The sequence below is a fragment of the Globicephala melas genome, chromosome 7 (genome assembly GCF_963455315.2).
Source record: "Globicephala melas chromosome 7, mGloMel1.2, whole genome shotgun sequence".
NCBI lineage: Eukaryota > Metazoa > Chordata > Mammalia > Artiodactyla > Delphinidae > Globicephala > Globicephala melas.
In genome coordinates, this window is record NC_083320.1 from 94,246,639 (window position 1) to 94,274,362 (window position 27,724).

Genomic DNA, 27,724 nt, shown 5'->3' on the forward strand with positions numbered 1-27,724 from the left:
ACTCCAGCCTTAGGAGCGAAACCAGGTTCTGAATGTTACATGCCTGGGTGACTCACCATATTAATTTTGCTCCCTTAACCCTGCAAGGTAAGGTCTGTTCGTTTGCACCATTTGGGGTGGCTTCTGTTCCCTGCTGTGACCTTGGTTGATAGAAGGGATTCTTGAGGGAGGGAAAGGACCATCCAGAAGAGAGAGGATGTGATTCCCATAGAGAAAGAACACTTATTTTGTTTCTCAAGGGAAGTTGACTTAGAGTCCATGCCATACATATCTTTGTGTGTGTGGTGTATCGTAATGTGTGGTGCATATATGTGTGTATGTGTATTGTAGACAGAATTTGGGGTGAGGGCTGCAGGGTGTGTGACTTTCTTCTGATAGGTTGGTGGTGAGGAAACAGGGCGGTGCTCCAGGAATCTTGTGCTCGGCCTGAAGTTGCTGTTCTCCACCTGGGTGAGAGCCTTAGTTCCTGCAGAACTAAAGATACAGTTCTGTTTATTCCTTGAGGAGGAACCAGGACCCTGCCCCAAGGCTGCACTATTGTTTCTTGATTGCTCTTCCCTCCTCTCTGCATTCCCTCTCTTCCCTGATTAGCATCTGTTTGAATCTGCCCTTTGGAACTCCGGGAAGGTCAAGGAGGGTGAATGAGGCCTATCCTACCAACAAGAAACAGGGGACAAAGGAAGGACTTGTATGGGGAGGGCCCCTTAGGGTCCTGCTTGTTTCATGTGTATGACTTGTATATGTCTGTGTATCTGAAAGGCTAAAAAAAAAAAAAAAAAGGCCTTCATTAACTTCAGGAAATATTTATTGGGTGCCTGTTTTGGGTCAGCCTCTTTGCTTGGCACTGGGGTGAGATTGGAGGAGGGGCTTACAAATGGGAATAAGATAGTTGCAGCTGCTGAGAGTTTCCAGGCTGGAGAAGTCAGAAAAAGCAAACTGGTTTGAATGGGCTGTGTGTGATAGTGCACAGATACAGGTATCTGCAAGATTTGGAAAGTGCTGGCTGTGCAGCATATCACCAGGGAGGATGTATTAGTATCTTTGTTTAATGATAAGTCCATTTAGGAGACTTTAAAGGGTTGTCCCTACCTCCTATCCTTAGTGTTTATAACCGGAAGAAAGGAACCCTGTGCATCAGAAGAAGGGAGGTGGACCTGTTTGCAAAGAGTTTAAAATGTTTGCAGATGCATTAGATTTGGGGAGAGCCGTGTCCCCTGCCAGCCCTAAACCCTCAGCTTTGTAATCAGAGAGGTTCAGGTGAGGTTCGGCCATTATCTTGCGCTCCTGCTGGCTCCTGCTGGTTTGTGTGGGAGACCTTTCTCTCCTAAAAAAGAAAACCTTGGCCTCTGAGAGGCATTCAGCCCAATTGGTAAGGAATCCCGCTGGGCCATTTGTTCAAGCTTCCAATTCTCACTGCCGCATAATGGGTGGCTTTTCATATTGGGAGAGCTGCTTTGCAAGCTAGAATTAGGCTCCCCTGGGATCAGGCGCTTATAACTGGGTGTGCCGCTTTCCCCGAAAACGTGAATACCGTTGGCCCTCATTGGTTTCCCAATTTAGGGCTTAGTGAGAAATATAACAGCAACAGACCCTTCATGACTAAAACCACTTTGTGGAGTTTCGCAGGCAGGTCATAATCCCGTACCCAATATTTTGCGACCTTCTTTTTTTTTTTTTGCGGTACGCGGGCCTCTCACTGTTGCGGCCTCTCCCGTTGCGGAGCACAGGCTCCGGACGTGCAGGCTCAGCGGCCATGGCTCACGGGCCCAGCCACTCCGCGGCATGTGGGATCTTCCCAGACCGGGGCACGAACCCGTGTCCCCTGCATCGGCAGGCGGACTCTCAAACACTGCGCCACCAGAGAAGCCCTGTGACCTTCTTTTTAAGAGCGCCAAGAGTTTTCACAATCCTCATACTCCTGCTATTCTTCCTCTGTGTCCCTTGTCTCCACTTCAGCCTGCTCAGCTGGCCAGTCAAGTGTCCTTTCCTCGGGGGCCTGTCCACCTGTGGATACTGTTGATGCCCCCGCCAGCACTTCCCTTAAGCACTTAAGGCACTAAACCTTCCAGCCCTCATTTTCGTCCTCCCCGTGGCTCCTTTTCTTTTTTCACTGACTCTTCTTCCATCTTTGCCCACCTCTTAAGCAGAGGCAGTCCCCAGGGTCCTTCCTCAACCTTCTTTCCATGGAGCACTCCTTTTCCATACACACCCCAGGACCTTCCACAAGCCTAGTGCTGATGCGGAAAGCTCGGCCTTTGTGCACCTGTGCTGAATCGAATCTCAGAGACAGAGTTTTGAATAAATTAGAAACGAATAGCTTTATTGCTTTGCTAGGCAAAGGGAGATAGTGTGGGCTCATGCCCTTGAAAACTGTGTGTCCCAACCTGGGAGGATTTGGTGAGTTTTATAGCAATGTTTCAAGGATGGGGTTGCTGATAAGATTAGGGTGTGTGCAGAGCCTGCACGTCTCTAATCTGGTCTCAGCAGGCGGTCTCCTAATCTTTTTTTTAAATAAATTAATTTATTTATCTTGGTTTCCTTTGGTCGGTCTTTGTTGCTGTGCGTGGGCTTTCTCTAGTTGGGGCGAGCGTGGGCTACTCTTCGCTGTGGTGAGTGGGCTTCTCATTGTGGTGGTTTCTTTTGTTGCGGAGCACTGGCTTTAGGCATGCGGGCTCAGTAGTTGTGGCACATGGGCTTCAGTAGTTGTGGCACGCGGGCTTAGTTGCTCCGCAGCATGTGGGATTTTCCCGGACCAGGGCTCGAACCCATGTCCCCTGCATTGGCAGGCGGATTCTTAACCACTGCGCCACCAGGGTAGTCCCAGTCTCCTAATCTTCATGAGCTTCTCTGGTTCCTTTAATTTGGAAAGAAGAATACTAACACCTTCCATTTGTTGGGGGTTTTAGTTCTGTAAAGAGATGAAAGATACTGTTCTGTGTATCCCTTGAGGCTGCAATATAGTTTCTTGTCTGCTCCTCCCGTTTCTGCATCCCCTCCCATTCCTGATTAGCAACTGTTCTAATCTGCGGTTTGGAACTCAGGGAAGGTCACGGAGGCTGGAGTCTGTTCCCTACAAAGAAAAAACCAGGGACAGAAAAGCTTCTGTGCCCAGGAGCCCCACAGGGTCCTGCTCTGTTTCAGTTCCTCTCCTGGGGACTCAGTACTGCTTGGAGATTGTCACCCCACAATGTGCCTTGTTGTGATGTAGAATGTTCATAATCTGTTGAAATCCTGCCTAACGTAAAATAGAATTCGGCTCGTCTGTGAAATCTTCCGTGTTCTCTCCCAGCCCAATTGGACACGGCTGCAGTGAATTTGTTCTGCCTTCCTAGAGGCTGGGCTTGGCTCCCTGTAATGAGAGACCTATCTCGTTAGAGGGTAACACACAGGGATGGCTTGGAGCTAGGAAAGATCCTGAGAACACTGCCTGTGTGTCTGTCTCCCCTACCAAACTGTGAGCCCGGGGCCAGGGATTTTTCTGTTCACTTCTGTGCCTGCAACTATTGTTGGACTTAAGTCCTTGTGCCTGATGCACAGTGAGGCCAAACAAACTGAAACGTTGGAGTTTGGAGCAGAGAAATGTTTATTGCAGGGCCAAGCAAGGAGAATGGGTGGCTTGCACTCAAAGGACCTGAACTCCCCTATCATTTTCAGGGAAGAGTTCATAAGCAGAATTTGGGGTGAGGGCTGCAGGGTGTGTGACTTTCTTCTGATTTCTGGTGGTGAGGTAAGGCGGTGCTCCAGGAATCTTGTGCTCAGGCTGAAGTTGCCGTCCTCCGCCTGGGTGTGGGGAGAACAACTCTAAGATGTGTATCAGGTTGTTACATACATCCCTTGAGGAGAAACTAGGACCCTGCTTTATCGCTACACTGTTGTTCGACTGCCTTTCCCTTGTTTCTGCGTTCCTTCACTTCCCTAATTAGTAACTGTTTGACTCTGCCCTTTGGAACTCAGGGAAGGTCTAGGAGGCTGAGGCCTTTTCCCTACAAACAAACAGGGGACACGGAAACGCTTTCCTACTCAGGAGGGCCCTCGTTTCACAACCCTGCACACGTGGCAGACCCTCAGGCAAAGTGTGTGGAGCTGCAATAAAGACAGGTGTGAGCATTACCCCCAGGGAATTGTCTGACCCCCCCCCCCCCCCCCCAGGAGGCAGTTCTCAGCCTGGGCTCCTGGAGGAACGTAAGCAGAAATGGTGGGGAGTCAGGGATGGGGGTCCGACTTTGGTTTACATGGATTTGTTTCCAGACTGCTCAAGCAGGTCCCATTGTGTAGGTGGAAATCAAGGCCGAGCATCTGTATAAAGTTATCCCAGCTGTTACTACGTGTGCTTTCCGATCCTTTCCTTCCTCTTCATTCTCCCCGCTCAAGCTATGCTGAAGAAAACTCCAACAGGGCCAAAGAGGTCACAACTCTCCCTCCCCTCCCCTCTGTCTGGCCTTCCAGGCTGTATGCCTAGGATCCCTACATTAACCCCCTTTCTCCCTGGAGCACGGCAGGTCTGGGCTGGCCTTGCTCAGAAAACGGCTCCTACCTTCTTCTCTACCATGTGGCCTAATTACCTCCAGGCCGTGGGACACCTTTGAGCATATTAGGAAAAGGCCCTCTTTTCTGAGCGTGGCTGCAGCCCCCACCCCAGGGTGCTCAGCTTGGCTGGTCCCCTGACCCTCACTGGACCCCTTGGCAGGAAGCCCTTGGGCAGTCAACAGCCTGTACAGCTGAACAGGGCTTTGCATCAATGTGGGAGCCATCATGCAATCTCTTCCCATCTTGTAGCTGGGAAATCTGCAAGCACAACACCTCCTGTGAATGAGTTTACCCTACCATTTGGTCTTCAGGTACCTTCTTCATCCAAATTGGTGTTTTCTTGGTGCAAGTTAAAGAACACCGAAAGGCCTTGACGACTACTAAGTAACTTTGGGGAGGGGACATTTGAACACACCTTCCTAGGTCTTTGGTATTTATATAGTCGGTACCCTGGCTCTGTTTTACTCTCTTAATGCTTGACCATTTTCCCCCCCATAAACACACAACAAGCAGATCTTATTTATTTTTATTGTATTCACCCACTCTGTCTCCTAAGGTACCCGGATCTACTGCGTTTTGACTGCTTGGCAGTGTGCATTTTATTTCCCACTCCTAATTGCTTTCTTGATTTACCAGTGTTTTCATAGTGCTTTAGAAAATTTTACTCTAAACCCTTAGAAAAGTAATTAAAATGACAAACTGCTGGGTGGTTGCCGGAGGCTCTGGCACGCAGACCACGTAACAGATGATGGCTGCCTGGGCGAGCTCGTGGCTGTGGGTCCCTCTCCAAGTTCACCCGAGGGTCGTAACTCCCTGAGTTCTAATAATGGAAGCAGAGCTGCAACTGGCGTCCCAAGTATCATGACCAAATTCTACCAAACAACATTCCAAGTTTTACAGAATGAAAGGACACAAGCCTTAAAACAGTGAAATAAACAGACTAAAGCTCTTTGTAAATATTTACGGCAACTGGAATCCTCTGGTTAATTAAGTTAGGTTTTAAATTCTGTTTTAATGTTGGAAATTATCTTCAAATATCATCCTGCTTGACACTGAAGCAGTACAGAATTCTCAGAATCGATCTATGTACACATTCTCAAGAACTGCAAATTGGCCTTTATCTCTTTAGAGCAGTGTTTCCCAGCCTCGGCGCTATCCATATTTTGTCCTGGATAATTTTTGTTTTGTGTGTGTGTGTGTGTGTGTGTGTGTGGTCTGTCCTGTGCACTGTAGGATGTTTAGCAGCATCCCCAGCCTCTGCTCACAAGATGCCAGGAGTAACCCCACTCTCGAGCAGTGAAGTCAATGTCTCCAGACATTGCGAAATGTCCCCTGGGGCGGGGGCGAGCAATAGTGCCCCCAGGTGAGAAGTGCTGGGTTTACACTTTTCTGACACACCTTGAATGTCACTTCCTTAGACTGAGCCCCTTCTATCCATCTTTTTTTTGTTTTTTTGCGGTACGCAGGCCTCTCACTGCTGTGGCCTCTCCCATTGCGGAGCACAGGCTCCGGACACGCAGGCTCAGCGGCCATGGCTCACGGGCCCAGCCGCTCCGCGGCATGTGGGATCCTCCCGGACCGGAGCACGAACCCGTGTCCCCTGCATCGGCAGGCGGACTCTCAACCACTGCGCCACCAGGGAAGCCCCCTTGATATTCTTTCATCAGCACACAGCTTGCTCAGGAGTTTGGACGTGGAAGGCCCCTTGGTGGTCAGTCCAGTGGCTGCCTTTGTGGGTGGTTGATGTCTTAGGCATGTTGAATCTTTGCAGATTCAGCACTGTGTTGTACTTCTGGGTAATCATGAATATTTACAAGGGGATACATACAAACATCATCTAAATGTCATATCAAATATCCTCCAGTGCAGCAGTTATTTTTATTAAAATTTATTTCTAATTTGAGGAATATTGGCTCTTTGCTATACATATATATATATAGCTATAGATTTCCTTGCACAGGTCATGAAGAAGACTTTATTTCAGATCATTAAGTACTTAAGGGCCTATAATAAACGAATATGGTCTTCTGAGATATGAACCTGGGCTGATAGGATATCATGGGGCACTAGAAGGGCACGTGACTTAAAGTCAGGAGAGGAGGGTTCTAGTCCCAGCTTTTAGACACACTGATGTTGGGGCCTCAGTAAAGTTGCTTCCCTCCCTGGACCCCATTGCTTTTTCTGTTAAATAAAGATGTTGGACTAGATGGACCATCTCTAAGGACGTTTCCAGCTTTAAGTGAAAATGTAAGATTTTAATTAAAGTGATAATGAGCTTGGTATTTTCAAATATAATTAAATTGAGTCAGAGAGGTATCTTTTTCTAAGAGGAGGGTTAGTGGTAGAATATTAAAAAATTATATTTATTCCATCAGTGAAACTTGCAAAGTGATGGATATAATTAATGTTGCCATGGAGAATTTGTGGCTGGAGAATCAAAGCTCTCCCTGCAATAATTTCTTCATTTGCAGTCTCTGCTCTGAAGTGAACCTCTTTGGAAGATATGTGTCTGGAGGCTGAGGGTGGGGCTGACTGTACTTTCCTCTCTCTGGGCATCTGGAGACCTGGGTGCCAGTTCTAGCTTTGCTCTGTGCTTTTGGGCAAGCCACTTTGTGTCTCAGGGCTCCGATCTCACTCTGATGTGAGAAATTAAGCTTTGGTCCTGTCTAGAAACTGATAATCTAGCAGGTGGGCTGCTGCTATCCTAGAAAAGCCTGCTTGCAAGGCTGGCCTTCGGGTGGCATGTGGGGACTTGACCAGTGAAGCATGGATATGACACTTTCCATGATCAGAGGGGCTCACTGAGCCTAAACTGCCTGTAGAAACGGTGTGGTGTATGCTGAGCACCTGCTTGCCTTCTGGGAGTCTGGGGTTTTAGTACCTGCCAGACAGAAGGTACTTATAAGACAAGTCCCACGGCCCCCCTCCTCCCCCATAAAATCCCCAGGGGCTGGGTCTCTAATGAGCTTCTCTGGGACACAGCGCTTCGTCCGTGTTGTCCCAACTTATTACGGGAGGAGTTAAGCACATCCTTCTTGACCTCCCTGGGAGAGGACTCTTGGAAGCTTGCGTGTGGTCTCCTCTGGCCTTTGCTCGGGGCACCTTTTCCCTTTGCTGATGTGGCTTTGTATCCTCTTGTTGTAATCAGTCTTGGCTGTGACGAAATGCTGATTGTTGTGAGCCCTTCTGGTAAGTCACCAGGGCTGCTGATGTAGGTAATCTAAAAGTTTGAAAATCTATACAGTAGAATTCTTTGGATTTTTTTTTTTCCAGGGTAAAGATAATATCCATACCTTAGGCTTTCCCCACCGCTGAACTTGGTAGTGAGTAAAGGTCACGGCAGAGGCAAGTGGGGGTGAGCTCTCAGAAATCCCCCTGTTCTGTGGTTAAACCATAGCCTAGTTGGTTAGAAAATAAATGCCAGTGAGAAAGGATCACTACAAAGTGAGACGGTAACTAGGCAATACCATTTCAGTCATTATTCTCTTAGCTGTGTGCATCCTTTGTTGTCACATTGGATGTACCTGGATCCTTAAGACTGAGGCTGTTTATAATTTGAGGGCAGCTTATCATTTGCAGAGATCCTTGTGTGCATCAATTCTTAATTTATCTTTGAGGTGAAGCCAACTTGAGTGGGGGAGTCGTGTTTAGCATTGAGTGTTCTGATTGAAAAAGACGTTCATGTGTTGTAGCCGTCAAGAGTGTTCAGGTTACAAGCAATAGAGATGCCTCATGTTAATTTAAGCACAATAAGTGAGAACATATTACTGAGTGCAATTGGCTGGATCCGTGGCCTCAAGTGATGTTGTCAGAATTCTGTGTCTCTCCTGCCACCCACCTGCTTCCTTCTCTCTCCTCTCCTTTATTCTGTGTCAGCCTCATTCTCAGGTTGACTCTTCAATTTGTGGTGGCCTTGAATTATCTCCGAAGGCAGGGCCATCTTAGTATCAATTACCCCTACTGGAAAGGGGCAGACCCCCCCCAAAAGAAAAGACTTCTTATACCTGAACAGTAAAGCAGAAATGAGCAAAAATAACTGTCTAGGATATGTGGATCCCAGAAAAAAGTTCCATGGTGTCCACAGAGTTGAGTATTGTGGGTCCCCTTGGTTGGTGGTAGTTGATGGACGTCTTCAAGGACCGTCTCTGAGTATGGGGACAGAATATGGCCTTATTTTCCCTGATCCATAATAATTAGGGGGGCTTTCCTGGTGGTGCAGTGGTTAAGAATCTGCCTGCCAATGCAGGGGACACAGGTTCGAGTCCTGGTCCGGGAAGATCCCACATGCCGCGGAGCAGCTAGGTGCATGCGACACAACTGCTGAGCCTGCACTCTAGAGCCCCCGAGCCACAAGTGCTGAGCCCTCATACTACAACTGCTGAAGCCCACGGGCCTAGAGCCTGTGCTCCGCAACAGAAGAAGCCACCGCAATGTGAGGACCGCGCAGTGCAGCAAAGAGTAGCCCCCGCTCGCCGCAACTGGAGAAAGTCCGTGCGCAACAACAACGATCCAATGCAGCCATCAATCAATCAATCAATCAATAATAAAAAAAATAAATAAAAAATTGTATTAGGGGCTTGATTTCTGCCAGGGGCTGGGCATTGGCTAGAACACGAGTCCTACCTAGAAAGGACGGTGTGCAGTGTGAAGACCATCCCCCTTATTAATGTGCATAGGGAGCCTTCGTATATGTGTTCTCAAGTGTTCTTTTAAATTAACTCTTTGCAGCTAAATTTTGACAGAACCCTAGTTCTTTTTTTTTTTTTTTAATTTTTTGCGGTACGCGGGCCTCTCACTATTGTGGCCTCTCCCGTTGCAGAGCACTGGCTCCGGATGCGCAGGCTCAGCGGCCATGGCTCACGGGCCCAGCCGCTCCGCGGCATGTGGGATATTCCCAGACCGGGGCGCGAACCCGCGGCCCTGCGTCCCCTGCATCGGCAGGTGGACTCTCAACCACTGCGCCACCAGGGAAGCCCAGAACCCTAGTTCTTAATCAAGGTAAAAAGGAAGTTGCTCTGATGGAAAGGGGGTAGGAGTAGAGTGGGAGACCCTGTGTGATCCCTAAAGGTTATGAACCTATAGAGCCTAAGGAATTGATTTAGAAAAACCCTGAGGTAGATGGGCCAACCATGGTTAAGAGTTTCATTCACTGTCCTGCTACGTAGTTATGAGTTATTTATCAGCACTGAGTGGAAATAAAGCTGGTCCTATCAGGGAAGAATTATTGTCATAGGATCAAGAAAACCATGACTCCTTAGTTATACTTTCTTCTAGGGGCATCAGCACTGATTCCTCTTTGATTTATAGCTCAATATCACTGGGAGATTGTCCCGGTTCATGTAAAATGCCAAAAACACAGTTCTCACGTATAGAATTCAACCGGAGCTCAGTTCAGGCTCTTTGTCTCAGGCACTATGGGTCTTTGGCTTACTGACACCATGGAGTGTCTATAATTCACGTTCGAGGGTTGTACCGTCCATATTTGTTCTTGCGACTGAGCCTAGGCTTCTCCCGTGAAGTTGTATTGATTGTGTGATGGGTCTGCTGATGTCTTTTCTTTGCTGTTGTACTCTCCACACTTTAGGGCGCTCACAGGGTACATGCATAGCTGATGCATTTGTTGACTTAGAAACTGAACTTAAGATTTCTTTCCTTCATTCTTGTTTCTACCTTTTTGAAGGCCATGATGACTTATGTTCAAGGTTAGTGAAAGCTGACAATATTTTACTGAAACATAATAGACCTGGGACACCCCAAAATATAGCAGTTAACACGTGCTTTCAAATATTGTAAGGTGAATTATATTTGTTGAGTAAATTGCCTTATTCTATGCTAAATCTTATTTGGATCACATTTTATTTTTTTAAGTGATAAGAATGCTAAGCTTATGCAGTGAACTACTTCAGGTGTGATGGTGACCTTTATATAAGAAAACACATAAGTTTTCAACCCCCTAGAGAGGGAGCAATGTAGCCAAGTGGAGACCTGACCTTTTTAGCCACTGCAAAATACATTCTCTGACCTTCGTGTCTAGGAGACAAAGTGAGTGTCCAGGACAGTTGTATCACTGAGGATGTTTGCGTTTGTTCTTCCTCCTCTTGATTTCCCATCACCACCATCCCCAACTAGGAAGGAAATGATTTGTTGCAGTGGAGAAAAGTGCTATCTTGGGGCCATTAATTTCGGTCATTTTTTTTTTTTTTTGCGGTACGCAGGCCTCTCACTGTTGTGGCCTCTCCCGTTGCGGAGCACAGGCTCCGAACGCGCAGGCTCAGTGGCCATGGCTCACGGGCCCAGCCGCTCCGCGGTAAGTGGGATCTTCCCGGACCGGGGCACGAACCCGTGTCCCCCGCATCGGCAGGCGGACTCTCAACCACTGCGCCACCAGGGAAGCCCCAGCACTAGCTGTTTAAGCCAGGTCTTTGAAGGCTTATTGGGTGTATTCCTCTTCCCCAACAATATATTCTGTTTTTTAAATAGTTCCTTTAGCAGTTCTTTAAACCAAAGGAGTCCAATGTGTGGTGTGTGTCAGCAGTGCCAGAGTAAGGGGCATCTTAGTCGTCTGACAAGGTTGACCTTGGGTGGCAACATCGACACCGTCGCGAGCTCTAGTTGCCCGTGGCATTAGCTTTTGGTTCCGGTATGAATTAATGATTGCATGTTAAGTAAAAAGCTGACATTATTATCAGGGCTTAGAGATTTTTTAAGAATTTATCGCTCAGTAATCATTTATTAAGCATCAACTCTGAGCTGGTGCTTTCACAGGCCTTGGAGATAGTTGAATACGATGCAATCAGCCTGATTTCAGGTCTTCATAGGCTGGTTGGAGAAGACCCAAGGATCATTTCTCTGTGGTGCAAGGTGAGGGCAGCAGGGACGGGGGCTTTGGGTGCCAGAGGACAGATGCTGAGCCAACTTGGAAATAATGGCCTGAGAATGAGCATTCAAGCTTCAAATTCACAGCAACCACACTCAGAACAGAAGGCTAGAGGTGACAAACTGTGAGGTTCTGTTTTATAAAATTCCCCCATCTCTGATTTCTGTTCAGTGAATGCTTTATTTATGAGGCAAAAGTAGCAGTGTTCTAAGATTAAGGGACAGTTAGGGCTTTTAGAGGCATATTTCATCAAATCGCAGGGCAAGTCATGCCTGTATCCCCAGCTATCCCCAGCAGTGGCACATAGTAGATGCTCAATAAACATTTATTTATTGAATGAAAGAATGATTGGGGAGCTCAGGCTCCTCGTGTTCGTCTGGAGAGGGTTGCAGGACAGGGCCGAGTGTCATCTGAGGGCCCCTGGCCAAGCCACCCACAGGCAATAGAGCTGTGCTCACAGTAACCAGAGCACAGGGAGGAATAAAGTTATATGTAAGGCAGTTGACATTCAGCGAGAGGCTTGCTCCTCCCCTTAGTTCTGGCGAGTGAGGTCTTTGGAATGATTGTAAGAACAAGTGAGGGTGGGTCGTTTACTCCACTGATGACAGTCCGTAAAGGATCATCAAAGTTGGGTAACCGTGCTTCCAGCAGCTCTTCCACCTCTTTATTCCCTGTTTGTAGAAGAAGCGACGTGAAAGTGTGCTGTGTTGCTGAAGAAACTCTGGCATGAAAAGCTGGGCTCTTGGCTTTTCATCCCTGAACTGGTGCCTCCTGTGCCCTGGGACCCTTGAGAGCCTCTCGAAATCCCGTCTTTCCCTGTTAAGTAGCAGTTGTCCCGTTCATGGTCCAGGAACACTGACTTCCCGCTCTGGAGTGGGGGTGGGTGCATTTCATGTTACACTCACTGAAGCGGAGCGAATGAGCGTCTGGTGTGTGTTGGAAGGAGTGAGGTGCCCTGGTCCAGGGTGGAGACTCTCCCTGGGTTGCTCTCATTCTGACTTTCTTTTTTCATGTGCTATTTATTCTGTGCTGGCTCTTGGCTTTCTGGGTTCGAGGCCGTTCTGGCTCTTCCCATAGTCCCAGGTCTTTGTCTTTTGCAGGTGCTCCAGGTTCTCTTTAAAAGAATGGGCCTTACAGAGGCTGCTTTCTCTGTGATGCCTTGCAGAGTGTTGGCTGCCACTCCCGTTTGCTCAGGGAATGGCCGCCTGGTCACACATCTGGGCCTCTCGGTGCGTGTTGAACCCCAGTCCTGTCTGCTTTCTCCCCGAAGACTTTGTTCACTGCAGGTTGAAGCTAAGCAGTAGGCGTCGTTTCAATCAGTCAATGAATCAATCAGTCAATCAAGCTGAGGGCTTTTGTGTGTTCAGGCATTGATTTAGGCATATGAGAAACACTGAGGAACAAAACAGAAGAGCCTGTGGCCTTTGTAGTGCTTACATTCTAACGTGTGAAGTGGGGCAAAGGGTATACAGTATTCATAGATAAGTAAGTGGGATGGTGTGGTAGAAGATGTATGTGCTCTGGATAAAGGAACCCTAGAGCATGGTAAGGGGAAGGTTGCAGTATTAAGTAGGGTTGCCAGGACAGGCTGAGGTGAGCTTTGAACAGAGACCTGAAGGCAATGAGGGAGTGAGCCAGTCAGATTCTGTGGTAAGAAGGCTCCAGGCGGAAGAATGAGATAGAACCCAGACCAGCAGGAGCATGCCTGGCTGAGGGGAGGTCAGTGGACAGGTGCAGCTGTAATGGAGGAGGTCAGTGCGTGGGGCCTCCTCCGTCATAAGGACCTAGGCCTTTCCTGGGAGTGGGACAGCTAGAACCACTCTGGCTGCATGTTGAGAAAGCAGGGGGACGGTTGGGAGGATGTGGGGAGTTCAGGCAAGACACCTTGGGAGTTGCTTCCTGTTATAAACCTGAATGCAAATTCATCTTTCATCGCAAAGCTCCCCAGGTCACCATCAAACGGTGCTCCCTGCCCCATTGCAGTAGCTCAAGGACAATATTTTCTAACCTCTTCATGACTGTCCTTGCTGTGGGTCACACAGGTTATTGTGGGTGTGGGATGGTGGAAGGGACTTTATGGCCACTTTTTGTACATGACCTGCCTCTTGGTCATGTGAAAGAAAGAGAAACCTTCATAATCGTCCCTGAGGTCTTGGCAAGAGCTTCCCTGTCTGCAGACAGGCAGAGCCCTGGAGGGTGGGTGGGCAGTGCCCATAGCCTGCCTGGGCTAATGACTGCTTCTCAGGTTCTAGGGAAGATGAATCTCTCAAAGAATGGTGTTGGCTTTGAGAACTGACCCACCCACCGTACAGCTTTCTATAATTTGCCGAGAGCCAGACCTGACAGTGGAAACGTTGGAGGCTACTGTTCATGCAGTAAAATGAATATTTAGCAGGGATTTTGCTGGCAACTGCAGACACAGAGGTGAAACTACTGTCCTTTCCCTTAAGCTGCTCAGAGCTATACCCTCAAGCCTGCCGGGTCAGCTGGATACCCTGAGGGGCCAGGCGGGTGAGCGAGGCCAGCTGGGTCCAATGATGCAGGAGAGGCAACTGGCCAAGAGCACACCCCGCCCAAACACAGCGCTGCATCGCTGAAAGGGACTGCCCAGCACCGGCAGATCTCAGGTTTTCCTGACTTAAAAATGTTGGTAACCAGTTCTGATGCTTGAATAATACTATATAGGTCAAACAGAAACTTCTGAATTTCATCCTTAGGTGCGCTTTTGCAAATTATGGTCTAGACAGACCAAAGTATTGGGCTGGCCAAAAAGTTCGTTGGGGGTTTTCCGTACCATCTTTCAATACAAAGTCGTCACTGTGCTGCCGCTGAAGATGAGTAGTTGAACGGGCTAAGCAGTTCTGTTGATCTATTTTCCTAACTGCTTTACCCTCTTCCTTCAGCGGTGACTGAATCCAGCATCCTGTCACTCATTTTTGGGTACGTTATATTCTTGTTTGAGTGGGAGGGAGCGTCTGGAAGCTGTTGGAGGTGCTCTTGAAGTGGGTCAGAACATCAGTCAGTTAATTTTGACTCCTGCGGCTGCCTTGGTTGCAGCCAGCACGATGAAGGTGGATGATGGAAAGATGGGTTCGCAAATGGCGTTAGTTCCGTAGCTGTGGGAGGGGTGGTTGGTAGACGTCGGAGGGACAAAGGTGGTCTAATTAAAGTGGGGTTGATTTATTAACGGAGCTGTACTGGGCACAGAATTTAGCAATGGGAGGTGTTAATGGACCTGGGGTATTGCTAAAGAGTGCTAAGGCTCAAGACAATTACTGCCTGACTTTGGTGAGAATGACAGATGGGTCCTTGCTGTTGGATAAATTTTGCCTGCAGCTGAAATGGCATTCTTTGTTTCACCCTTGAGGGGCTCTCGGCCTTGACCCTCAGTTGCCTCGCTGGCTCTCTCACCTCCCTGTGCATTTCCAGGACCTCCCTGTGCATTTCCAGGGCACTTTGTCTGCACCTCTGCAAGCCTGCTGCTTACTCAGCTGTGGGATTTGCATGTGGCTTTGCCCTAACAATGGGTTGCCTGGGTCCGCTCCATTTTCCAGCTGTCCTTCTGTTTGAATTGGAGTTTCCAGCTGAAGTGATTTCTGGCCTGAGTGGGACTTAAAGACGTTCTGGTCTTCAACCAGACCTGTATAAATATTTCCTTAGGACTTCTGTTGTATGTGTGCTTCTGGGAGTGTAGCTGTTATTACCCCCTTGACATGTCAATGAAAGTGGAGTGTAGGACACGCAAAAACCGCGGAGGCTGGAGGTCCCTTAGATGGGAAGTGACATTTTGCTTGTGTCCCTGGCCTGTCTGCCCGCGCCATGCTTCTAAGAACTCTTTGGGGCGTTTGCAAGCTGCTCCTGTAGGTGATTTGGCCTGGGAGATGGATTTCAGAAATGGAGACGTAATAAAGATGTGTATGGTAGGATGCGTTCCTCTTAGCCAGAAGCATTCATGAGCTCACAGTGCCGCCTGCTCTCAGATGTTTGTCATAAATCTGCTTTCTGCTGTGCTGATTTACATCTTTGACTACGTTGTTACAAGTCGGATAATTTTCCCCCCAAATAAAATGGATTTCTTTTTCTACCTTGAGTGGTCATATATGATGGTTGTGGAAAACGTAGGAAATACAAAAAAGTAGAAAGGAAAGAAATCCACTCAAACAGCCCTCAAATATTCCAACCCACTAAAGATTAACCATTGTTATGAGTTGAGGGCTTTTTAAAAAGTTGTTTTCAACGCATTTTTGAAGTGTAGTTGTACTGTATCACACATATCGTCTTGTCTCTTGCCCTTTTCTACCTAAGTTTTTTGCTCAAACAGTAAGGAAATCTATGATCTCACGTAACTTCCCTCTTACTCCCTTTTGTCTCGGACAGAATGGCCTCATAGATGTCAGGTGTCCCACCTCAGGGCCTTTGCAATTGACTCCTCCCATTATCTGGAAGTTTCTTCCCCCAGATGATTGCCCTGCTCTCTTCCCCACCTCCTCCAGACCTTTGCTCAAGTCTCACCTTCTCAGTGAAGCCTCTTCTGACCTCTCCATTCAGTTTGCACCTGTACCAGGCAGAACCCCTCCTGACCTAGACCCATCCTTTCCCGCGGCACCCAGTCCTCACGGCACCAAATACACCAGCTGTTGATTGTCAACACCATTATTCTATCTAGTATGCTAATATCAACGTTAGCCAACAGCACCCTTGGTAAACACTTCTGAACAGCTACGTATAGCTTATTCTTTAAATGGACCGTTCTTTAATCATTACCCTACTGCTGGATATTTAAATTGCAACCAGTGTTTTGCTATTATAAATCATGCAAACCTACAGTGAAGCTTTTGTGTAGAAGGTGTTTGTCCATTTCTTAGGCATTAAAAGAGATTCTTGGAAAAGGGATGACTGGCTCAAGGTGTATTAAGACTCATTTGGCTTCCAGTGATACAAACTCAACTCAGACTGGCTGAAAAATTATTGGAAATGATTGACCAATGTATTGATATTTGAAAAATATAGGGGTAGACTTCAGGTAGGGCTGATTCCAGAGGTTCAGTCCTTGTCACCAGGGCTTTGATTTGTGTCTGTCTTAATAACTGCTTTCCTCCATGTTGGCTTCGTCCTAAGGCAGCCTCCCCTCATTTAGGGCAGAATTGCTACTGGCAGCTCCTGTTTTCTTGCTGCCAGCTCTACTGTCGCCTCTTAGAAAGACATCCTCTTCCCAGTATTTTCAGCAGAAACTCAGGACTGGTTGTCACTGGCTCAAATTGAATTGTGCCATCTCTGAATCATTAACTCTGGCCTCGGGACAGGGATAGACTAGAGTGGGGGTCACAATGCCGTCCCACTCACACCCCATAGTCTGAGAGTAGGGGATATACTGTTTCCCAGAGGAGACTCAGGGCCCTTCTAACCGAATGGGGAATGGCTGCTGGGCAGGCCCCAAACTATAGGTCTTCATTTGACTTAGGAACACCTTAAGAACTCTGTGTCTTAGTATTTAAAAAACAAGACACAAGACAGCAGGGAAAGTGAGAGGAGCCCAGTTGCTAAGCGTGCGTTTTTGGGTGTGCTAGGCCAGCCTAATCAGATGACAGCCTGCTTCCACTCCGAACACGGGGTCGGGGTGGGGGGATGAGAGGACGGAAGCCAAGGCCTCAGCTCCCTGGGGAATGAGGCTCACTGGCCTGTAGGCTGTACCACCTCCTTGAGTGCGTGGTTCAGTGATGAGTGTTAGAGACAAGTTCTGAATGTAAGGGCAGAAACATTCCTGAAAATTTCCCTGATTTTCCCTCTGCTACCAGTGGTATCCAGAGGAAACTGTAGGCTGCTGGTGGTGGGGCGTGTAGCCGAAATTCGGCCTCTGTACACCGCTCCCGAATTGAATCTCGGAGACAGAGTTTCGGGTAAAGTAGAAAAGAATAGCTTGGGCCACAGCAGGCGAATGCCCTAAAAACTATGTGTCCCCACTTGGAGGGGGCAGTGAAGAGTTTTATAGTAATGTTTGAAAGAGGAGGGCGTGATCAGCTCGTGGGCATTCTTCTGATTGGCTGGAGGTGAGGTAATTGGGAGTCAGCATCATCAACCCTCTGGTTCCAACCGGTCTGGGGTCTGCGTGCTTGGGGGCCGCATACGGTTAACTTCTCCCACCTGTTGGGGGTCAGTATCTGCAAAACAGCTCAAAGATATTGTTCTGTGCGCCCCTTGAGGGGGAACCAGGACCCTGCCCCAAGGCTGCACTATTGTTTCTTTTTTAACTTTTTTATTGAAGTAGAGTTGAGGTACAGTGTTGTGTTAATTTCTGCTGTACAGCAAAGTGACTCAGTTATACACACACATATATATAGACATTCTTTTTTTAATATTCTTTTCCGTTATGGTTTATCCTAGGAGACTGGATACAGTTCCCTGTGCTAGACAGTAGGACCTTGCTGTGTATCCATTCTGAATGTAACAGCTTGCAATCTACCAACCCCAAACTCCCCGTAGTGGGAGGCTGCACTATTGTTTCTTGGCTTCTCCTTCCTTGTCTCCGCCTCCCCTCCCTGCCCTGATTAGCAACTGTTTGAACCTGCCCTTTGGAACTCAGGGAAGGTCATGGAGGCTGAATGAAGCCTGTTTCCTGCAAACAAGAAATGGGGGACACAGAAAGCCTTTTGTGCCCAGGAGCCCCACAGGGTCCTGCTGGGTTTCAGGTGCTCCATCCAGGAGCAGCTGTGGTGTGCATTAAACAGCCTCACACTTGCGTGCTGAGGGCCACAGAGATTTCATTATCTTCAGCTGGGCCTCTGCCTTGACCCAGAGCAGCCTTCCTAGGAGACCTCCACCCTTGCAATGAGAGTGGACCTTGCCAGCTTGCAGCATAACGGTCTGAGGTCGACATGGCCCTTTCTTCTCTGTTGTCCAGTGTTGAATGTAGCACCTGCCTTAAAGGCGCCGCTGCACTTTTGTTGGACCTTTGCTGGCTTCCCAGCTCCCGTCAGCCAAGTACTTGTGGGCTCCAGGGGCACCTGCCCTGTGATCTCTGCCTTGGTGTGGGTCATCTTGGCCCAGGATCTCTTCAAGTGGAACTCATTCTTAGCACAAGGGAAGTTGGAAACGCCCTCATGGAAACCCCACAGTTAGCTCTCTTTCTGTGGGAGTAGCAGCTTTCTAAACCAATCCGACCCTTTCCTCTGAGTCCGTTCTTATCCCAGAATTAGGATGTGTCATGTCAGGTTAGGGCCAAGGAAAATAAAGTCATTTACTCTAAAGAAATTCCTAAAAGTTGGGCTGACCTCTTGCATTTGGGTCCGGTGCCAACGACTGTTTGCTGTTGTGTCTTCGCGAGAGCTGGGGAGTCGCTCCCAAAGGGAAGCTGCCAGAGCTGTGCCCAAGTGGAGGGCCCTTCAGTGCTCCCTCGATTCCCCATGCAATGTCCAGCCTTTCCCCCTTTCCATCGCATCAAGGAAATTCGATGGAGCCAATTTAGAAGTAAATGAGACATGGGAATGCCTCCCTTGTCTTCAGGACTCTACGTGAACCTGGGGCCCAGCTGCTCCAGTTCTCCTTGGTGTGTGTGGGATAGAACAATATGAAGATTCTACCTGTGCTCTCAGTTATTCATCCACTGGGCAGGCTCAAGTCGCACAAGCAGAATTTTCCAGTATAGTTCTGAGAGTACTTGGAATCTGTAGCCCACTCTACAAATGCCTGGTATTACCGAATAACTTGATTAAAACATTTTACAGCAATGGTTTACTGCTTGGAAAGCAGCAGGTCTTCTGTGAAGGCTAGTGGAGGGCTTTTCTAGCTGTGTTGTCCATTCCGTGCTGCCCAGTCCAGACAGTGCAGGTGGAGACAGAGAGGGGCCTCCCGCCTGGACAGCTCTTCATCTGAGGTATATATTGAGCATCCGTGCAAGATGCTAGTAAGAGTTAATAAGGTTTCCATTACTGGTAAAGAAGTCACCCACAAAAAGCACACAACTAAGATATCCTAAAAACAGATTGTAAAGGAAACAAGCCAGATACTCATTTCGATTCATTTCTATGAAATTTTATTAAGCTTCATCCACAGTTACTGAGTGCTTACTGCAAGCCAGGATCAGTGTCTTACAGGGCACTTCAGACCTGGCAAGGGGTCTGCTGCCTTTTTTTTTTTTTTGCACATGCCAACCTGGCCGGGAGTTGAGTTCTTTGGGAAGGTCCAGTGCCTCTTTGCACCGTCACACCCATGTTGTCCTTGAAAGCTGCAGTCGGTCACTGCACACGGCTGGCTTTGCCCTTCTCCCTGTGCCAGTAAGAGTGACAGCAGGGGTGACAGGAGCAGCTCACGTCACAAACACAGAAGGCCAGCAATGTAATGAGTTGCACTCACCTCACATAGCCCGAGGACCCGAATGTGGCTGAGTCTCTGGAAAGGCTGGGAAACTTCGAGAAGCTAGCGGTTCTCTCTTGCCCCAGTGCTGTGCTTACCCCTGTAGGAGCTTGTCTCTCTGTGTAGCAAACCGTGTGGCCAACCCTAGCTCTGGTGTTTCAATTCCAACAGCATAAATTGACCGGCTAGGCTCTCTCTCTGTCTCAGTTCTTTTTTTTTTTTTTTTTAAGTTTGAAACTTCATTAGAACACTTGCCAGTCGTGTGTTGCAATTATCTATAAAAATCAAGCCAGTAGTTGGTTGCTTATAACATTCAAAAATCCATCAGGGGGCTTCCCGGGTGGCGCAGTGGTTGAGAGTCCGCCTGCCGATGCAGGGGGACACGGGTTCGTGCCCCGGTCCGGGAAGATCCCACATGCCGCGGAGCGGCTGGGCCCGTGAGGCATGGCCGCTGAGCCTGCGCGTCCGGAGCCTGTGCTCCGCAACGGGAGAGAGGCCTGCGTACCGCCAAAAAAAAAAAAAAAAAAAATCCATCAAACTGTTGTTACCAGGCAAAGAAGATAGGTGCATTGACATACTAGCTTAGTTCTATCAGGAACTGGGTCAGAATTGGGAGAAATAAGTTCTAGTGTATTTATCAGCTACATCGTTTAGAACAATAAAATTCTTTCTATTTCTGCTACACAGAGGAATTCTTAAATCATAGAAAATGAAATATGCTTGCGTCACACTGGGTCAGATGACCCCCCTCATGGCTGTGGGCAGGGGTCCAAAGCACAATATGGCCACCCAGGGTCCATATGGATAAGACAGAGAGCAGCTCCCAGAGAAGGGACATGTGCTGCGTTGAGTGGGAGTCCAGAGGGGTATTGACCTCCATGCCCTGCATCCATGCCTTCCTTACTCGTTGCGGGAGTGCTTGTAACATCTGTGCCCAGAATGATCCACTTCAAAGCCTTGCTGACCCACTGGGTTGGGTTTCATTCTTTATTAGTGAGTGGACATATGCTTGTTTCATAGGGCTTTTGCGTGGAGACCTGCCTTATTAAGTCAAACTGAGAACTGTCTTTGAAGCTGGACATTGCTTTGGCGCAGAACAGATCACAGAATTAGACAAAAGTGCTACCCAATCAACTTGCCCCCCAAAAGGTCGACTGATTTTTGAATATGCATGAAATATGTTTTAATTATAACTGTAACACCTACTTTTGTAGACATCTCTTGTTTAAGGTAATTTGTTCATTCTTTTTCTAGACAGCTTTCATGAGGTCCACACTGGATATTAAGCTCTGGTGGGCAAGAGATTTTATTCCAACCATGCCAGCAATGGTGTGTGCATGTAGTTACCACCACTAATTACCTTATTATGGGAACAGTTTGGATGGTTACAGTTTCACTTTCAAAGTTTAATATGGTTCCCAGCTCTCTATTCCCAGTTGTTAAATTCTCAGAGCCTCAGCTGTCATTTGACTGACAACTGCTTGAGCATTTTCGTTCTGAAGCTGGCCCTTTGCTGCTTCAGGGCACACTGGGAAGAGAGGGTGTTGCAGGTGAAGTCTGGACGCTTTTCACATCGCTCTTGAATTTTTTAAATTCTCGGATTTGACAAGTACAGTTAATTTTTAATTTCCTTCTCTTAGAACTTTTCCATTGATGTGTAAAAGGCCATATCAAATATATGAATAGTCTCACAAATGAGAGAAAATATCTATGAGGTCTTAAAATATTCTGAATAATATTTTCTTTCTTTTTAGCTGTCTCCGTTATGAGGTACAGCGCCTCTGCTTTTGGGTTTGCAGTAAGTAACCTGAAATGTACTTTTATGAAGTTTTGCACGTTTCTCCTGAGCCTGCAAATCTCTTGCTGGGCTCTTAATTAAGAGGGTGGTTAGCAAATGAGAGAGAGCATGACAATCACCTTTTATGGAAGTGGCTTCTACAAACAATTATAATTTAATAGAAGTACACTGCAGTGACACTGTATAATTCTCAACAAGAGATCAGGGCCACCATGTTTTCTGCATCTGGTTGAGAAGGATGCTTATAGGGTTTTAGCCCTTCCCGCCAACCCCCCAAGGTTTTAGGTTTGAAACTGGGCACACATTGGAGTGAACCATTTGCTGGTGTGGGCAGAGGTGTTGGGAGTTAAGATCGGGGCTGCTGGCACTAGGACGTCAGTCCGTAGCCAGACTTGGAATAACCAGGCTTCCCTGCCTGCTTCCTGATGGGTGTTGGTTAGAGAAAATGGGTCTCAGTTGCTGAAAACTTGAGTGAAGTCTTCCCACATCCCTTTAAGAGAATGCTAGTACTTGTAATTTTCCAGATGAAAAGTGCGGCGTGGTGACTCATGCAGAGAAAGCTCCTTGAAACAGCCCTCCTGCATAGCTTCAGGGCTTCCTGTACCTGAGGGTGTGTGTTCCTGTTCCCAGACCTACTTCTTCCCTTTGTTGTGGGGAGAAGTCGGGCTGGGAACAGGAACACACACCCTCAGTGTTTTGAGGCTTGCAGATTCTTTTCAGGATCTTTTGAAAGGTGTGGACTGTCTCTCCAGAAAAATGCCAAAGTGCCGCATACACGCACTCACACACTCCACACCACCCCCCTGCCCACCTCTCATACTCCTGTCTCTCTCCCCTCCTCTCTTACATTTCTCTCTCTTATGCATTCACTCGTTCATTTGAACAAAAGCATTGAATTTTGCATCCAATTTCACGGTGTTGGCAGACTTCCCGGAGCCCCTGGGTGACCCCACCTTCTGGACCCCTGGACCCCGGGTATCAATAGAACAGTCCCACTGAGAGCCAGAAACACAGAGTCCTTGGCCTGAATCTTCTACTTGGGACGGGCAGGAAAATGCTGAAATTATCTTGCCTGCCCTGGGGAAATCAATTTCACATGTGTCAGAACAGCGTCATCACCCTGCCCACATCTCCAGAGGGCTGGGAGCCAGAGGCCCCGGGAGCAGAGCCCTGCACACCAGAGTGTGGTTTCTCAGGCCCCAGCAGCAAGGGACCAGGGAGAGCCGTGACCCTGGCACCAGGCAGGCGTGTTGGGTGCCCTGGCTCAGAATTCCCAGGATTCACCTTGAGGATGATGAATGACCAGCATTGTAACGATGTGAAGCCTGTTTGCTCTGAGGTCACTGGCTCAGATGTTCTGAGTCACAGAACGCTTACCTCGTGTCTTCGCAGTTGTGCCCTATTAACTCTGGGAAACCACTAATACCGTGTCTCCTTCTCCTAGTTTGATGCCATCCTTGACGTCCTGTCTTCTGCGATCGTCCTGTGGCGTTACAGCAACGCGGCCGCTGTACACTCTGCCCATAGGGAATACATGTAAGTGGATTTTTGTCTTCTTCCAGACTGCAGAACCCTCGCAAATGAGGGGCACGTAATTAGGCTGTCAGCACAGCTCCCCCTGTAGCTTTGGTCCCGGTGATGAGAATAATAAGTTCCCCAAATTGCCTTTGAGACTGGCTAGTATGATATCAGCTATATGATAGGCCCCTTCTGCGATGGTCAGAGGGATGGGTTGTCCCTTTATAATTCTCCCTGTTCTATGCACTTGAGTCTGGAGTGAATATTTGTATGCTCATTTGCCTGTCCATCCATTCATCTATCCGTGGATCAATCCGAAACTGCACGGCTCAGATTGGGACTTGGACCCCCAGGCCAGGACTCAAACCCCGTCAAACCCCAGCCTGGGACTTGAACCCACTGTCTTTTCATTGAAATCACACACCTGGTCTCAGGACTTACTGAATGAAGCTCAAGTTCTTTACATCTCGGCACAGAAAGAATTCAGTGAGAGACAAAGTGATAGGTATGTATTTAGAGAGATACACATTCCACAGACAGAATGTGGTCCCTGACTTATGGGGTGGCTAGCTTCTATGGGCTGGGCAATTTCATAGACTAAAGAGTGAGAGGATTACTCCAACTATCTTGGAGAAGGGGCAGGGATTTCCACTAATTTGGCCACCGCCCACTTTTTGACCTTTTATGGTGAGCCTCAGAACCATCATGGCTCTGGTGGGTGTGTCTCTTAGCGTGCTGATGTATACAGTGAGTGTATAATAAGACTCACAGTTTTTGTCATATACTCAACGTCTGTGTCATTTTTTTTTTTTTTTTTTTTTTGCGGTACGCGGGCCTCTCACTGCTGAGGCCTCTCCCGTTGCGGAGCACAGGCTCCGGACGCGCAGACCCAGCGGCCATGGCTCACGGGCCCAGCCGTTCCGCGGCATGTGGGATCTTCCCAGACCGGGGCACAAACCCGTGTCCCCTGCATTGGCAGGCGGACTCTCAACCACTGCGCCACCAGGGAAGCCCTGTGTCATTCTTTTAAAGGTTGTGCCTGTCCCCTTCCCTCCTGTTTCAAATCCATCTACCAATCCACCCATCCTTCCATCCTCTCTCAATTTGTGTTACTGGAATCTTTGCTCCCTTGAATTTTTATGCTTTTTTTTTTTCCTTTCTTTGTAAGTAAGATGAGTTCTCCTCTGTAATTTACAGAAGACATCTTGAAGGCATTCTAAATTATTCTACTTGTCTTCTCTCCCTCTCTGTATTAGAGGATATTGCTTGCCCCAGTCTCTACATCTTGTGGGTGATGATTGTGTGTTTGAGGTACTTGTGTTTGTGACCTTAAAACGTGTGTCTTTCCGATTTCCATTTTTTTCTTCTCTTGGTAATCCCCAGGTTCCAAAGTCAGATCTGTTGGCTTTGAATCTCAGCTGCACAACTTGTCAGCTCTGTGACCATGGGAAGCTATCCTAAACTGGTCTATGCCTTGTTTCCTTACCTGGAAAAAAGGGGAAATAACAGTACCTCCTCATAGGATTATTGTGACGATTATGTGAGTGAGGTAATCATCACATATACGATGTAATATAATATTAGGTTATATATATTAACTTAGAGCAGTGTTTGGCATGTAGTTCAGTAAGCCTTAGCTGTCATTGTTATTAATTATAAAGGGGGCTCCCCTGGGACTGAGCCATCGCTGGTTATTAGAGCAGCAGCTTTACTCCACCTCAGCAGCATTTGGACAGTTGAATACAAATGAGTAAATGCCCCGTGCTTTGTTGCGGTGCCCAGACAGAAGGTATTCTTGATGGGAGATGCTGTGTCACAATCAGACATACGAACGTTGAGTGTCAGGGGACTCAGATAGTAATATATCTGAGGTTGCATGTGCCAGATGGAAGGCTTGAAAGATGATGCCAAAACTGATTCGAGAATGAGAGCAACTTTTAGTTTAGCTGTTGGCTTTAGATAGAGCACAAAAACTTCTTTTAAGTGTTAACTGTGTATTTTAATGTGCATTAGCTCTTGTAACAAATATAATTAAAGTATCAAATCTGTGATATCACAGATGATATTCTTTAGGATAAGGTTAATTTTTGAAAAAGTGAGTCAGCTTATTGGTTGAAAAAATTAAGAAACAATAGTAGTAAACTGATTTTGTAAAATTTCAAATGACGGTATTATAATGATAGAAGTTGAATCAACACTGGTCTAGCTGAAGGAGCAGTGAATGCATCTACCCAGGCTGTTGCTGGCTGGTATTTGAGGAATACACTGAGAACAATCTGGAGAGTGCAGTACAGACACATACTCGACTTTCAAGCGTTGGTCCCTGTGCTCTCAGAAGAACACATATTCTTGGGATTTATGGTTGCGCCATCCAATATGGCAGCCACTAGAGGCTGGTCCTGAGAGGTGTTGTAACTGTAAAATACACACCAGGTTCCAAATACATAGTAAGAAAAATGAGTATAAACGTTTTATTAATAATTTAAAAACAATATCGATTACATGTTTAAGAATATTTTGGATGTATTAGGTTAAATAAACTATTACAATTAATTTTACTTGCTTGTGTTTACATTTTTAATATTGCTTTTAGAAATTTAAAATGACATATGGGGCTAATATTATATTTCTGTTGGGCCTTGCCCTCAGAAGAGAAAGCTCTTCCCTCTGCCTTCTCTTATTTTGGAGTTAATAACCCAGAATTTGATTTGCAATTCTAGGAGGAATTGAATTCAGTGTTTCTCAATTTCTCTCTTCTAATTTGCTTTTTTAATCTGATTTCCTTTATGCTAAAATGAATCTCTTACATATTAGTCACAAAGCCACAAATTATCGTGGCTTTTCTATAGTGTTGGGATCTCTGTGAGCATTTGCCAGGTGGCCTGGAGTTTTTCCAACATTAAGGTTGATGACAAGAAATGTCATTGGTTTCACTGTTTTTAATGATCCCCAAACAAGTACCCTTAAAAAATGTGTATCTTTATTAATACCCATAAGGCAGAAACTCACAGATTTGCTTTGATAATTCCCAGATGGTTGTTCAACGTGATGATACCCATGGATTCATTTGGAGATTCTTAATCTAGGGATTAAAATAACACTCAATCCCCTGTATCGCTGGCTTAGTTTAAAGTTTTAATCTCTGGCTCATCTCATGTAAATTAAAAATTCGTGAAATCACCGCCAGCTGAGAAACTGATGTTTGCATATGAATGAGCGTGAATGAATGATGAGGGGCATAGCCAGAAGAGCCTCTGGTTTTCAGTTAGTTGCTGGAGAACAAGATTTGAGAGAATGGGGAAATACCCAACTAGTTCTTAGTTAACTCTTCTAATTTTCCCTCCTCAGCCTTGCTGCTTGATGACAGTGGGTGTGACGGGTGTTTGATGCTCAGAGGAAGAGAGCATGCATGCCTTCACCACCATCACAGAGCAGAGCTCTAATAAGCTTTGCTTTGTTTCACACTTTTTTATTGTGCCCAAAAACATCCCATTTACCGTCTTAAATATTTTAAGTTTATGGTTCAGTAGTGTTAAGTGTATTCACGTTGCTGTGGGTCGTCAAATTCACAGAGACAGAAGGTGGAACACTTCGCTATTTTTAAACAATGTAAAGACATATTTGACTAGAGGATGGCAATAAGAATTGAACAATTATAAACATAAGCTTCCTCATTTTTCACAACTAAACAATAAATACATTTCCAGAAATAGATGACAATACCTCATGCAAAATTCCAAAGTCATGTAGTCATTTAGATTAACCCAAACTGTTTGTAAATTAAAAGACAACAGCAAAAGGTCACAAAAAGCCTATTTCTTTCATAGCATCATGGCTGATTCCTTTTTTCTTTTTTTTTTTTTCGCGGTACGCGGGCCTCCCACTGTTGTGGCCTCTCCCGTTGTGGAGCACAGGCTCTGGACGCGCAGGCTCAGCGGCCATGGCTCAGGGGCCCAGCCGCTCCGCGGCATGTGGGACCTTCCCAGACCGGAGCACGAACCCGTGTCCCCTGCATCGGCTGGCGGACTCTCAACCACTGCGCCACCAGGGAAGTCCTTATGGCTGATTCTTTAAGCAGATAAACAAAGTACTGTAAAGAATGGTCAAAACTTGGCCTGAACTGTCTTCTGGTAATTATTAATACCACTATTTATAGTTTTGTTGTCCAAGGACAAAAGCTGTATGGGATCGATCACCTTCTGCTGTTACTGGAACAGATCTCCAGGAATTTTTCATCTTGCAGATTGAGACTCTATACTCATTAAACAACTCCCTATTACCCCTCCTCTAGCCCTTGGTAGCAACTCTACCTTCTGTCTCTATGAATTGGACGGCCCTAGGTCCCTCATATAAATGGAATCATACGGTATGTGCCCTTTTTTGCCTGGCTTGTTTCACTTAGCGTAGTGTCTTCAAGGTTCATCCATGTTGTCGCATGTGTCAAAATTTCCTTCCTTTTTAAGACTGAGTAATATTCCGTTATATGTATAGACCACGTTCTGTGATTCCATTCATCTATTGATAGGCATTTGAGTTGTTTTCATGTCAGCCATTGTGAATAATGGTGCTTTGAATATGGATGTACACACGTCTATCTTCATGACCCTGCTTTCAGTTCTTTTGGAAATACACCCAGCAGTGGGATTGGTGGGTCA

At 46.9% G+C, this 27,724-nt stretch overlaps 1 protein-coding gene across 1 annotated transcript in view; it reads left to right on the forward strand.

Moving 5' to 3' along the window:
- Positions 1 to 27,724, forward strand: part of TMEM163 (transmembrane protein 163) — a 252,979-nt gene that overhangs the window by 141,784 nt on the left and 83,471 nt on the right. The window contains exons 3-4 of the mRNA XM_030850102.2: positions 21,508 to 21,551; positions 22,996 to 23,087. Coding sequence (XP_030705962.1) covers positions 21,508 to 21,551; positions 22,996 to 23,087 — 136 coding nt within the window. The remainder of the gene's footprint in view (positions 1 to 21,507; positions 21,552 to 22,995; positions 23,088 to 27,724) is intronic.